This window comes from Seriola dumerili, unplaced genomic scaffold (genome assembly GCF_002260705.1).
Source record: "Seriola dumerili isolate Sdu_G_001 unplaced genomic scaffold, Sdu_1.0 BDQW01000068.1, whole genome shotgun sequence".
In the NCBI taxonomy this organism is placed as follows: domain Eukaryota; kingdom Metazoa; phylum Chordata; class Actinopteri; order Carangiformes; family Carangidae; genus Seriola; species Seriola dumerili.
The window spans coordinates 12302241-12315143 of record NW_019174323.1 but is presented as its reverse complement, the minus strand read 5'-3'; the positions used below and the strand labels follow the sequence as shown (position 1 = coordinate 12315143).

The 12903-nt window shown below is 40.2% G+C and overlaps 1 protein-coding gene across 1 annotated transcript; it reads right to left on the bottom strand.

Moving 5' to 3' along the window:
* Positions 1-2794: 2794 nt before the first annotated feature.
* On the bottom strand, positions 2795-11858 carry tbc1d24 (TBC1 domain family member 24). The gene is made up of 7 exons (XM_022742971.1): positions 11790-11858; positions 7826-8940; positions 6739-6897; positions 6433-6496; positions 5643-5738; positions 4490-4736; positions 2795-4136 (listed from the first exon to the last, which is right to left on the bottom strand). The coding sequence occupies exons 2-7, from the start codon at positions 8812-8814 to the stop codon at positions 3982-3984; spliced, it is 1710 nt and encodes a 569-aa protein (XP_022598692.1). The 5' UTR covers positions 8815-8940; positions 11790-11858; the 3' UTR covers positions 2795-3981.
* Between the last annotated feature and the right edge of the window lie 1045 nt (positions 11859-12903).

The following is a 12903-nucleotide window of genomic DNA, read 5'->3' as shown; positions in this document are numbered from 1 at the left end:
CTACATGTAATCTGAATGTCATACTCCAAGAAAACCCCACAGCTGATTAAAGTGACCTCCTCAAATAATGTTGCATATTATTCTCAAACACATTTCTACATTTTGCACTAGGACTCTACCATGCAGCAGAGGGTGATTTACATTCAGCTGTGATATCTAGCAGTGTGGAGCGTGACAGTGAGAGAATTTGAGGCTGAGTGTATATGGTTGAGTGTGTATGTGGTGGGGGTAGGGAACCAAGAATCCCCCATTCCACTGTACAGCTCCCAGCAAGTGCGCAGGGTCAGAGATCCAGAAAGAGGAGGGGGTCGAGAGAGCCAGCACACCATGGGAGGGAAGAAGTGCATGTGTGAGTCAGAAGAGAGAGAGCCTGTGCAGTCCCCATGCCTCCTCCTCCTCTTCCTCCTCCATCTATCCCTCCATCCTGCTCTCTCTGCATTGCCTAGTCTAGTCAGCACCAGAGAAGGACCCCTCCCCCCGTATGACTGTAAAGCCTCTTGACTCATGATGCAATTTCTATACCAACATCTCAGGCCTCCTTCCTTTAAAACACTTTACTCGTCCAACATCTTGCTCTGGCTGCCAAATGCACGATTGCATATTGCAACAAGAATAGATCATTTTGATGCAGACTGTGCATGTGTGAGTGTGTGTGTGTGCGTGCGTGCACTGATGCATTGATAACAAAAAGGTCACAAATGAACTGAGATGATTTCACTTCATTTTCTCTTTCTCTTCTGAGTGAACACATATTGATCCAGGACTCTTTTAGGAGGATATGGATGTAGCCTTTTCTGATGATGTTGGATAATGATGTTCCTATCTGGGATATATGCTCGGCAGACATATGCAACCAGCTCCTTTTTACAACATGCAGTAATATGATAGCCTATGTGCCTTCACATTGTTGTTTCCTGTTTGTTTTGGGTGGATGGATACAATGATTAAGTGGATGCTCTTGCACTTGAGTGGCTTTAATCAGTGAGTTGTGGGAACAAGTTGAGAACAAGCCATATTCTGATGGCTGGTCTTTAAGGAGCATGATTTAATCAATATACTACTGAAGATGCACTATAAAGCAGCCATTGTTAATGAACAGTATAATGTAAATCCAGACAAACAGTATATCATAGTTATCTACATAAGTGATCAACATCTAGCTCTTAATCTTTCAGCGGTTCTGCTACTGTGGTATATGATCTGACCAGGATACAGTTCTACAGAGAGCTCCACTCTGACCAGAGCTAAATTAAGGAAGTCACTGAGCTAAGCTACTCTCAGATTTGGTATTTTTCCCTTAAGGTCTGATTTCAGCATGTAACCAAAAACATAACTCCATCTTTCATTCTTACAGCATTGATAAACTTATATTAGTCAATATAAAATATTAAAAAAGGCTTAAAGTCATTAAAAAGGCTTATGATGTGGAAATGGAAAAGCTTGAATCCTATATTAATAATACAAATTTGCTTGGCAATAGCCTGAAAAAAAACAATGACAATTATCAGTCATTCAGAAGGACATATATACGATCCATAAGGCTGATTTGTGAAGTGTATTCAGTAACACTGGATAGGTACCGGAAATAGAGACCCCTCTGTGTCTCAATAACCTCGGAGAAATATTCAGTCTGTGAATCAAAACAATATTTGTCTTAGTCTACATCTTAATCAGCCCCTTTTTGTCTGAGGGGCGGGGGCTGGTCAAGGAGAGACCCATCTCAGTGTAGGGTTAAACACTTAAGCATCTTACTCCTTGAGGCTGGAAAGCATGGTTTTCAGGAGATACGCCAGACCAACACCCAAACGAGCAGCTAAATATAGACGTGCATGTGCGATTAGCAGAGTGTGAATCCTGAATGAACGGCACAGCCTTGGCAAGACGGAGTCAATGCCACTTACTGTAAAGAAGGAATTACTCCACCACTTTGCTGCCTAAGGTACATTTCTTCAGATGCATTAGGGCTGAGCCACACCCACTGCAAATGAATTGGCTTTACATTTTATAGAGCTTTAATGTATTGACATTGATTGACATGGAATTCACTTTGACTGACATGTTGAGCAACACAGCAAACCAAATAGTCAGAGGATATCAGTTTTAACTGTCAGTTACCAAATAGTGTTATCACTTTAATGACTTTAATTAACTGAAGTCTGTAATACAGCTGGCTATTAGAAGTAGACGTCTTTTAAAGATATATTTGTAAGTATATCTGACTCATTTCTGCTACATATTTTCCAGTCATGCAGCTCACTGTCAGCTTCCACAAAGTAGAGACATCCAAACAAAAATAGTCAGTGTCTATTCAAGAAGTGTGTATGAGTAATTTAGTAGTCACCTTGTGTTTTTAACCCAGACCTACTTGCTGGGGATATGACATTAGTGACATTATCATTTTATGTATCTTCTCTGACTGATGTTAAATGTAAACTGTTTGAATGTTTTTAGTCCTAGAGAGGTGCACAGAAGGCTGGAAATCATGACATGCATGACATCATTTTTACTATACCAATAAAAATAAAATAGTAATTTCTTTGTGATGTAAAATGACCAATCATTTTGAGAAAAAAAACAAACAAACATACCAGCTGTAACTACTCGGAGAAGATGGGGATAAGGGGATAGATTCATGGTCAGCTGACTTAAAAAGGCATCTGGCACACCTCTGCAACAGTCTGAAGAAATGTAGCCCGCTCTTTGCAGGGACAGAGATGTGATAGATGTGGAAGACCAAAAACAGTAAGACAATAAAACAGAGACAGAGTCACTCTACTGAAAGCATATTGCTGTATTTTCACAGGTAGAATACATTTGTAGTTACTCAGTTGATGTTTCACTGGAGGACATATTTGACCATACAGATACAAATAGGTTATATAACCCCAACAACACTTTGCCAACAGGGCACAATTTTGGACTTCTTTCATTACTATTTTCACAGGAGAAAGGACGGAAGTTACAGGAAAATGGTCAAAAGAAGAGAAGGATGAACAAACTGAATTAATCTCCATTACTTGTAAACCAAAAACACATTTTGAGATTTTGCTTAGAAAAAAAAAAAAAAAAAAAAAAAAAGTTTGTACTGTTATTCACATGAATATTCATTTACTATACAGGAAACACTGTCACTCATTCAAAAGAAAGCTTTGACATATGGTGCAAAATGGCAACACTCAAATTCACCACCGATATTGACAAACATGTACCACATTAATTAATTCAGCAGATCTCCCACATATGTACAATAAATCAAAAAATGTGGGGAAGTGCAACAGGACTTGGCCAAACATCTAGCTAACCTGGTACAACTGTAATACATCTTAGCGCTGTTCTTTCAACATTTAAAAACACTTATCACCAAGAAGACTTGACTTCACACAATTCATCGTAAACCTGGTAAATGATAGATTTTTAAGGAATGCAGAGATAGCTGTACAGTAAATTTGGCAGAGTGAGCTAAACCAGAAAACAAAGTACTGAATTTACATTCAGAAATTTAAATATTGTAGCTCAGCATGAACATGAATACATCACAGCTGACATAAAGAAAAAAAAAAAAAAACAAAAAAACACTCTTTCGATGAATCTTGTGTCGGCTTTATCTAGAATTGATCCTGAACATTTCCTTCATTTGACCACATACTTCAACACAATTAGTACACCATAATACAAATCTGAAAATACAAAAATAAACGAAAAACAAACAAAAATATGACATTTTTGTTCATATGTTGAAATTTGGATTGCAGTAATAAATAAAAAATAGTTAATCATATATGAATTTGTAGGACGGATGTAGTTCTGTTTGCATATCTGTGTTTTCCACATCAAACACTTTGCTGGACTTTTTGATCATGACTTTCTGCTTTAATATGTTTAAGTGTTAAAATTTGTGTTCATCAATATGCACCTATGTGTCCATGACTGTATGATGTGTTGAGCTACATGGATGTGTAGTGTGTGTTCATGTGTACAGCATTACGAGGCCATGGTATCCTGGAAACCCCATACTTCCAGCAGTGAAACCTGGAAGCTCTCTGCACACAGGGGCGGGTTGTCAAAGGTGGTGCACCTGCCAGTGCGACCATGATTCAGTTCTGAGTCAATGTAAAGAGCGTTACCTTCACCTCCCCCTGATCAAACACAAGAGCACAGGGTTTGTATAAATTATAAGCAACTGAGAACAAACACTGCATTTCTGCAAATGATTCTTACTTATCATCACAATCATGTTCATTTTTACATCAACACTGAAGTGTTAAATGTAGTGGAAGGCTAATGATAAAATCCCACATTTGATGAGTTTTCATGTTTTAGCTGATCCCTCATCACATCCACACTACACTCTGCTAGTTAAGTGTGGCAAAAAGGAAGAAAGAGAGAAAGAGAGAGAGAGAAAAAAAAAAAAAAAAAAAAAAAAACTACCCAAAAAAGGGACCAGAAATGCGAAATACACAACAATAACATCTTGTAATAATTCACTCACCCACTATGATGGAGTCAAAGTTTCCAGCCATGAACATGGAAGTATTCTTGGAGTTAAGGTTGAAGTGGCGAGCGGAGAGGAAGGGCGACAGATCTCCAGCAGATTTCTCTGGCTGCTGTAAACTATTGCTGTCTGAGTTCTGGCCCTCAGAGGAGGCAGTGTCCTCTTGACCCTGGGTCTTGATGGAGGAGGCTAGCTCAGGGTGGCGGATCACCACCCACTCATAGCGCTCCATCTCTGGCTTAAGCTAACAAGGGAAAACAAATCAGTGACTGCTAATGTGAGGCAGTTATCATCAATTAGACACCGGGGCATTACACATTAAATAAAATAGTATTGCAAATGTATTCACATAAAAAGGCATTCTTATTCTTATTTTCTTAACAGTATATAGGTGACAAGATATGCATCTTAAATTCAAACCAATTCCTAACATAAACAGACAGAGATGCTTCATGTGAGGACCTGGCTACTTAATGCAAAGTGTATATGCCATTAATTCCCTCCTCTCCCTCTCCAACCCTCGGCTGCACATCTGATAGACATCAGTCCCTGTTGGCTCGTCTCTTATGTGTGTCAGGTGTGGTGTCAGATGAGGGCCTGGTCAGATACGACTGGATCAAGTTACAGGAGTTTCCAATCTGTGTGTGTTTAAGTATTAGTGTGTGAGATGACGGTGTTTTCTGCTGTGCCGGCTCAGACAGTTCACAGCTGTGCATCAACACAGAAAGCCAATTAAATAATTCATACAGAAGGCATTAGAGACCCAGTCTGCTTCGCTATTTCTAGCCCAGGTGTTATTAAAGCTAAAGCTCAATGCTGCAACATCACAAGCAAATTAAACATGATCTGTGGTTGTTTTTTGCTGATGAAGACAAAGCAATGTCTGTATGGAGAATTGTGACCTACAAGGCAGGCTGTTCAAATGGGATCCCTGGACACCAAATCGAGGCCAGGGACACTGACATTAAGAACATATGAAACCCCAGTGGATGGTACCATCTGGTGGTTATAGTGAGGTACTACTCAATAAAAAAAAAAAATCCTTTCATTTGATTCCTAAAAAGCACGCAAAAAAACCCCCAAAAAAAACAGAAAGAGACATTTCTTGCTGACAAGACGCTTGTAAGTGCAGAAACTAATATAAACTCACCCTGAAGACGAAGCACTCCCCTGTGCCAAAAAAACTTAATTTGTTGCCTCCTCTCTTCCGCTCCTCCCAATCTGTGGACAGGAAGGCTCCACATACCTGAAGGAAAAAAGAATCTGTTTAATTTGCTCATATGCATTAGTTTTATCCTCTAAAGTACTTCATACTTGTGGAAGATTGATATTTGTAAACCTGTATAATAGTGACCTTTGACACCAATTCACAAGAATAAAAACCTGAGTGTATTTTGAAAAGCAGAAAGCTAAGCTAAGCTGAGGAGCTTTCTCATTATTGAAAGAAAAAACTCAGTAAATAAAACCAGGTGCAAGTACACAAGTTTTTCTAGGGTGGCTTTTTGCAACATGACTGCAGTCAACAAGAACCATTTACTAACATTTACTGATAAACACAAGTGTCTAAAACAGGAAGTTAGACGGGAACTGTCTATCAGAGTGATACCAGTACTGATTTGTTTTGACTGCAGTTCAGTCCACTTTGTACCTTAAATATCCAAGGCTGAGGACATACATACACACCCGTCAGACCTCCTATTTAACACTATATCTAGCTATGTATTTAGCTAGATATGGCTCACTGATCTGAGCTGCATCATTTTAAACAAAAATATCTGTTATGACATCAGGGTGTTGGTGTCCCATGTGTTTTTATTCATAATAATGTGCATCCTTAATTCACTCGGACAAGAGCTTCATAAACTTCAGTTGGACATGTAAAAATAACTGGGAGAATCATGACAGAGTTTGCTGTCTGTCTGTGTGTGTTAGTTATTTACATCGCCATCTGTGGTCCGGATGAGGAGCAGAGTGGGTTCGTAGCCTTCACAATGTGAGTAGAATCTGGAGGAAAATGTGGAAGTTTAATTCATTCCAACTGGCTGAATTAACACCTGAATCTAAAACATAAAACATATCTATTGGATCATTTATTAGCAACAGCCATGTACTGTCAGATTACTAGACACACTAAAGTAAAATGAGACAGTGGCTAAATACAAAACAAGTCTACAACTTTTTTTTTTGCCTTTTTGCTTTGAATTTGTCTTTTGGTTTACAGCTTTGCTTTTGTGTTTACAGTGTACCTGTTCAGGCTGCAACCATGGGTGGAAGTGGTGAAGAGTAGTTGTGGTTGGCACAGGGCAAAGCGCTCAGGTATCCACGACCAGATGTCCCGCATCTCCTTGGCGCTGACAATCTCAGAGGAGAAGGTGTCAGGGTTCAGTGCCAGCTGCACGTTGCGCCTGGGGACATCCCAAACATACAGACACAGGCAGAGACGAGAGGTACAGAATGAGAGGCAGATCACACAGTTGTTGATGCATAAACCTTTAAAAAATTATGTATTTTTTTATTCTAGTGGCACTGCCCACTCATTTGATATATTACCAGGGTGTAGGAAAACCAAAGTTCAATTTTAACACCACATGTAATACCATATCTATTCTGAGTGTAAATGACAAAATTAGAAAGAGATCTGCAGAGTAGCATAGAGAGGAGAACCCACCTAGAACTGTAAAAGAACCAATGTAGTGAACACAGGAGTGGAGTGCAGATGAGACAGAAGATGGTGGATGGAAAAGTGTGGCACAAACCAGACAAAAAGGAAACAAGAAGATGGTGTGAGACAAGGATGCAAGAGCAACTTAAACCAATCCCCAGAGCATGCCAGAGTGAAAAGCTTAAAAGAACACAACATTATTGCCAATGAAGCAAAGGAAATTGCTTAAACATTTCATCTATTGTAACCTTTTACTTTTGCTGTGGTGTATATTTGTAATAAACTGTATAAAATAAGTCTGGTCCTGTACTATTTTAACATTGCATTCCTCTCATTCTGTGCATACCACAGTGATTTAATTCCCAGTCCAGGAACTGTGTCTTACATTTAATCAAGTTCAAGAATGTCCATTTCATCAGAGTGATAGATATATGGGCCGATAAACTAAATTTCATTTTGAATCATAAGGGTACTTTTACGATGTCTATAATTCTTACATGTGTAAGTGAGCATAACACAGTACACAAGTAATTGATTCAATGTCCTCACTGATGCCAGATATGTAATAGCATTGCCAAGAAAGCCCACTAGATGCTTCCTGGTTTCTAAAGAAAATTCAACAAAAGACGGTCACAATTCACCACATAAAAAAATCATATTATTGACTGTACCGCTTCTGTTTGACAGTGATTCCCTTCTGCTGCAAGGACTTTTCATTTGTGAGCTGCAGCAGAGTGATCTCCTTACGGCTAAACAGACGGATGGAAAAGGCCTTCTCTAGCAGCTTGTCGGGTGTGACGGTGGAGGCAATGCCCTTGATGAAAGCCTGAATGTCTGCCCTGACTTTGCCAGAATCCTGTTGCTGCTGGTTGCCCTGGCCCCCCTGTGCTCCTGCTTTATGCTTGCGATAGAACTTGAGCAAGGCTATAGCCACACGGTAGAGAATCTTGTAGCCCTCCACTAGGTAGACATCCAGGACCCTGACCACATGGCTGAAAGGCAGGTCACCAAGCACCCAGCGTTGCCAGTCTGAGTAGACTTCTAGCACATCCTGGGCTGTGGCTACAATCAATTTGTGGGCAGCTGTGCAGTACTTGTTGGCCAGGTCACCAAAAGTCATGCAGCCAGACTCATAGGCCAGGAAAGTCTGGTCCAGCAGTCGCTTGCCTGGCTCGTTGCAGGCCAGCATTCGGCTGACGTGCTCAAAACACTGAGCTTCATCTGTGCTGAAGTGCAGGAGCAAAGAAGTAACAGCCGGAAGTGATGGACAGTGGGAGATATCTGGAAACTGTCCAGCCAGGCAGTTGATAATCTGGTGGGCTGAGGCTACCGCCTCTGCCTTCAGACAGTACCGCGGCACAGGACTTCCATCCACAAACTCTGGCAGTGGGATGTGAGAGGAGGGCTTCTTAGTGGCTGCATTTCCCATAATGTCACGATATACTTCTGCATCTGGTGTAACTGTACGACAGGGAATGGCTTTGATGAGCTGCTGGTAGACTTGTGCCCGTAGTTTGTGGTTTTTGGCCCAGTAACCCTGCCGAGCCATCTGTTTGAACTCTTTCAGGTCTTTACAGTCAACCTTGGTGGGCCCGCTGCTCTTGGCCAGATCCCCCATCTGGTTCCAGTCCACAAAGCTGCCATAGTCTTCTTCGGCCATGGTGCTGGAAACTTGTTGGACTGCCTGAGTGGGAAGAGAGGAGGGACGCTGTGGGGTTTTTACAAACCGTCTGTCCCCGACACAGCAGATAACTGGCCTATTGTTCTTAACTGCCCATACTGGTTACTGAAAAACATAAAGGACAAAACCACAAAATGAGTGTGCATCATCAGGAAGATAAAAGAAAATCATTGCAAAATTGTTTCTGAGTCATATTAAAATCATTTGTCAGCAGCACCAGAGCATAATCAAACTTCCACTTTCTACCAGTTCCATATTTTCATACTAATACATAGTTGGCTATTTGCTAAACTAAGTATATCAACAGTTTAAGGATAATGCAAAGACTTGGGAAGACATTTTTTATACATTCATTTCCATAAGTATTGATTTGCACAGAAGTTGAGACAAATGCATTACAGAATGGCCACAGTAAATCTGTACTGTAAAACAACATGAGCTAATTTCACTAATCAGATTTATGCTGTGGTAAATATCTTTACAGGAGAAAGAAGCATGTACATCATGAATCTGATACATCTGATCACAAACCCATTGCTTGAATGGAATGCAAAGCTATCTTAGTGATGCCATATGACAGCCATAAAAAGACTCAATGGCCTCTGATGTACAAATATATGTCGGACAGATTTAATTGGCCAAGCAAAGCGTGACATTAAAACTGTTGAACTGGAAGCTCTAGTAGTGAGGGAAATAATTACTTTTTTGGAATTAGAACTGTAAAGGTTAACTAGCAGTATAATTTAAAACCCAGCTACCAGCACATCATTTCCTGCAAATGCTGACCACAAGATACATGGGGAGGCATGTCCAAAGATCATTTGCAATATACTGAGAATTGTTGTTGCACAATCATCAAATCATGTCACACTGTGTTTCAGCAAGTCACAAGGAGATGCATGTCCAAAGTTCACTTGAAATATACTGAAAATGACATTCATAAAAGGCTCAGATCATGTAACACTGCCTTCCAACAAGTCACATGGAAGACTGCATGTAAAACTGGAAGCATTTATGGTGGCACTATAGGGAGATTAACCATTTTACTTAAAGTGCATGTTTACATAAATGTTCATTTTACCTGTGACACTGCATGTAACTGACCAAAGGCAGACTTGAATTCAGACCCAACAAAAGAAATCTATCTGGCCAAAGACCACCTTGAAATGTCAGAATATTAAATAAATTCTCCAAATCAGTCAATATAAGTTCTCTGCACAGATGAACAAAAGGTCCACTAAACCAAAGCCATGATACCCACGATCCTCCGATATACTCAAACCATCATGTATACATGGAAATGATTTAGCATTCAGGCTAAAGTAACTTAAAATACTGCTGACCAAGGTGCCAAACCCAACTAACACAGCTGCCATTTAGCTGAACGGGCCAGCCCTTAAACCTTAGTGTGTGATAATTAAAGCTGGGTCCACTTATGACAACTTAACTTTGTATACTCTCAGGAATGCTTAGCAGAGATCTGTGGATCTCTGGTCCTATAGAGATCCACAGATCTCTATGAATAGCCACATCCTAACAGCAGTGCATCCTAGTAGCATCCTACCAACATGGCTCCTCTAATGTTACACTCTAATGTTAGGTACCTGTTTTCTCTTGAAAAGACCTTAGCCTACTTAACTTACATAATGCATGTGTTTAGGTCACCACTACATGCTACTGTCTGAATCGTGGCCCATACAACCAGAGTTCTGTTCATGGTTTTTTTTTTTTTTTTTTTTCTTTGGAGAGGTAAAATCCCAAATTGTCACCCATTCCGGACAGAATCAGACAAGGCCTTTACTAGGTGTTTAACCTTACTGTAGGTATATACTTATCGTCCTCATTCACATGGCTCCTACATATGTCCCTTTTCATAATCACATCCTAATTCTTTTGGGTTGGTCTCAGTGGATATTATTACTGCATTTACCATAACATGACTGAATAATATGATTGCCACTTTGGCCATATTACTGTAAGCTCAACTACAATATATATGAGAATGAGTTCATGCATTTTGTGCAATACCTTTAAAAATCTACAATCGTTTGCTGTAAGTTACTTATTCTAAAATGATTAATCTATTACTGATTACATTTTAACATGTAAAAGTACTGGACGGGAAAGGAAGCTGACTACTAGCCATTAAACTGCATCTCTGCAAAACTGGACAGGGTTGGGTAACGTTACTGTAGGTGAATCAAAGATTGCAATTTTTTCTTGGAGGCTCAGCAGATGCAGATACAAAGACATAAGCACAGACAAAGCTAACGTTACAGTGTCTGCTACCTTGTCGCTCAGTTAACATTACAGTATGTGCGGGTACAGCTGTGTCAACACACACCGAAATGACAGCTTCAAATGCACGCAGAGCTGCCCAAACTGTGCGTTCAGTCGAATAACATATTAACGTCAGCTAGCCAGCTGAGGTGATAGCAGCTAACATGTTAAAGGAAGGCAATGCACACGGGTCACAGAGTCTTTAACATTACCGCCGGAGTAAATCTGATACACCCTTTTCCATTCACACTTGCCAAGTTAGCATTGCTAGCATTAGCTACCAGCAAGCTGTTCCTGCCAGTGCATGTCAGACTCAGCAGCTAACGAAACCTTAACCAGAGCACAAAACTAGCTGCCCGACATAAGATAACACGCAAGACAGACACGAAGCCATGCAAAATATAGAGCAACACCAAAACAACCCGGTAAAAATATTCAGGCTAACGTTGCTGCAGCAGCTAGCATGAATGTTACCAACCACAAATTAATTTTGTCCGCACGCTGTCTTGGGAGTTTGTTGATGTGAAGAGATTTCAGCTTGAATTTGTGGAAAAGCGCTGCATTTCAAACACAATGCCGGCGACAGGAATAAGAATTACCCCTACAGCACAAGACCGAAGACTGGTAAGCAAATGATAAATAACTGTCAACAAATATACGGATAATATTCCTACCTGGAATTGAGATGTCTTGAGACGTGAAGCAGCATTCATATTAAGTTGCCTCGGGCATGCGCAGTGCCTTCAACCCCGGTCACGGTCTGCGTGCTGCTGCTGGAGCTGCAGAGGGGCTCAGGTGGGCTGGTTAAATACACACAGGTTACAACCTCTACTCTGCACGCTCTGGTTAATTCACAAAAGTGGAGGAACTTACTGTCTCTTCGGAAAGCAGTGTCAGTACTTAAAGACAGTCAGTGAAGAAAACCAATTACATTATAGGCTAATACACAAAGTCATGATGTGTTTTACAACATCAGCTACCTATTCAAATGTCCATACTGAATAATTAGGAATAGCACGAGATATTAAAACCACCTAAAGTATTCTAATGTCCTATGGTGCACCAAAGAGTAACACCAAAGAATAAGCAAATATTACCCTATTCCTTTTATGGCTTACTTGTAGAAGTCAGTGACCATGGAGAGGTTGCATGGCAGATCACAGTAGCTTATCTGATCCGCCTTGTTTACTTGCAGACTTGCTCTGTCAAATGAGCGATGGCACTGGGACAAGACAGGAAGATCCATAGCAAAGGGCAACAAACCATGTCTTTGTCCAGTGCTCAAAGCAACAGCCAAAAGTCAACTGCTCAACACATGACAGTTATTACTGATAATTAAATTGCTTTCCAGAACAACTCAGGGTAAAATGTTGTTTGGCCTGGTCTTTTCCTCTTAAATGTGGCTGATGTTTTTAGGTCCTCTTTTAGCATGACCTTCTCTGTGCTGCAGTAGCAGTGAAAAAGCAAAATTAGTGATGTCAGAAATTGTTCAGTTGTGATATCTGAATGTTTAACCGTTTCTCTAAAAAATATTTAATTGTATATAACAGTTTGTCTATTCTTCTACTCTTCTATAATCTCTCTGTAATCCCAAACCAAACCAGCCACTTTTATTACACTTAAGTATCCATCTACTGTAAGGTTGTACACTAACACAGGTTGTATGCAAATGTGTGAGCAGAGGGAGTTTTCCACCCAAAATACTACAAGACAAATCCACGCACATCTCAGCACCTTACATACCTTTAGACAGTATGAATGTTCTGTGTGCTAATGAATGTGTTTTGT

Excerpts from the sequence above, each read along its gene's own strand:
- tbc1d24 (XM_022742971.1), bottom strand. The coding sequence starts at position 8,814 with ATGGCCGAAGAAGACTATGGCAGCTTTGTGGACTGGAACCAGATGGGG. Across the intron at positions 6,497-6,738 it reads CATGGTTGCAGCCTGAACAG|ATTCTACTCACATTGTGAAG; the intron begins GTACACTGTAAA and ends ATTTTCCTCCAG. Across the intron at positions 4,137-4,489 it reads CTTTGACTCCATCATAGTGG|GGGGAGGTGAAGGTAACGCT; the intron begins GTGAGTGAATTA and ends GTGTTTGATCAG.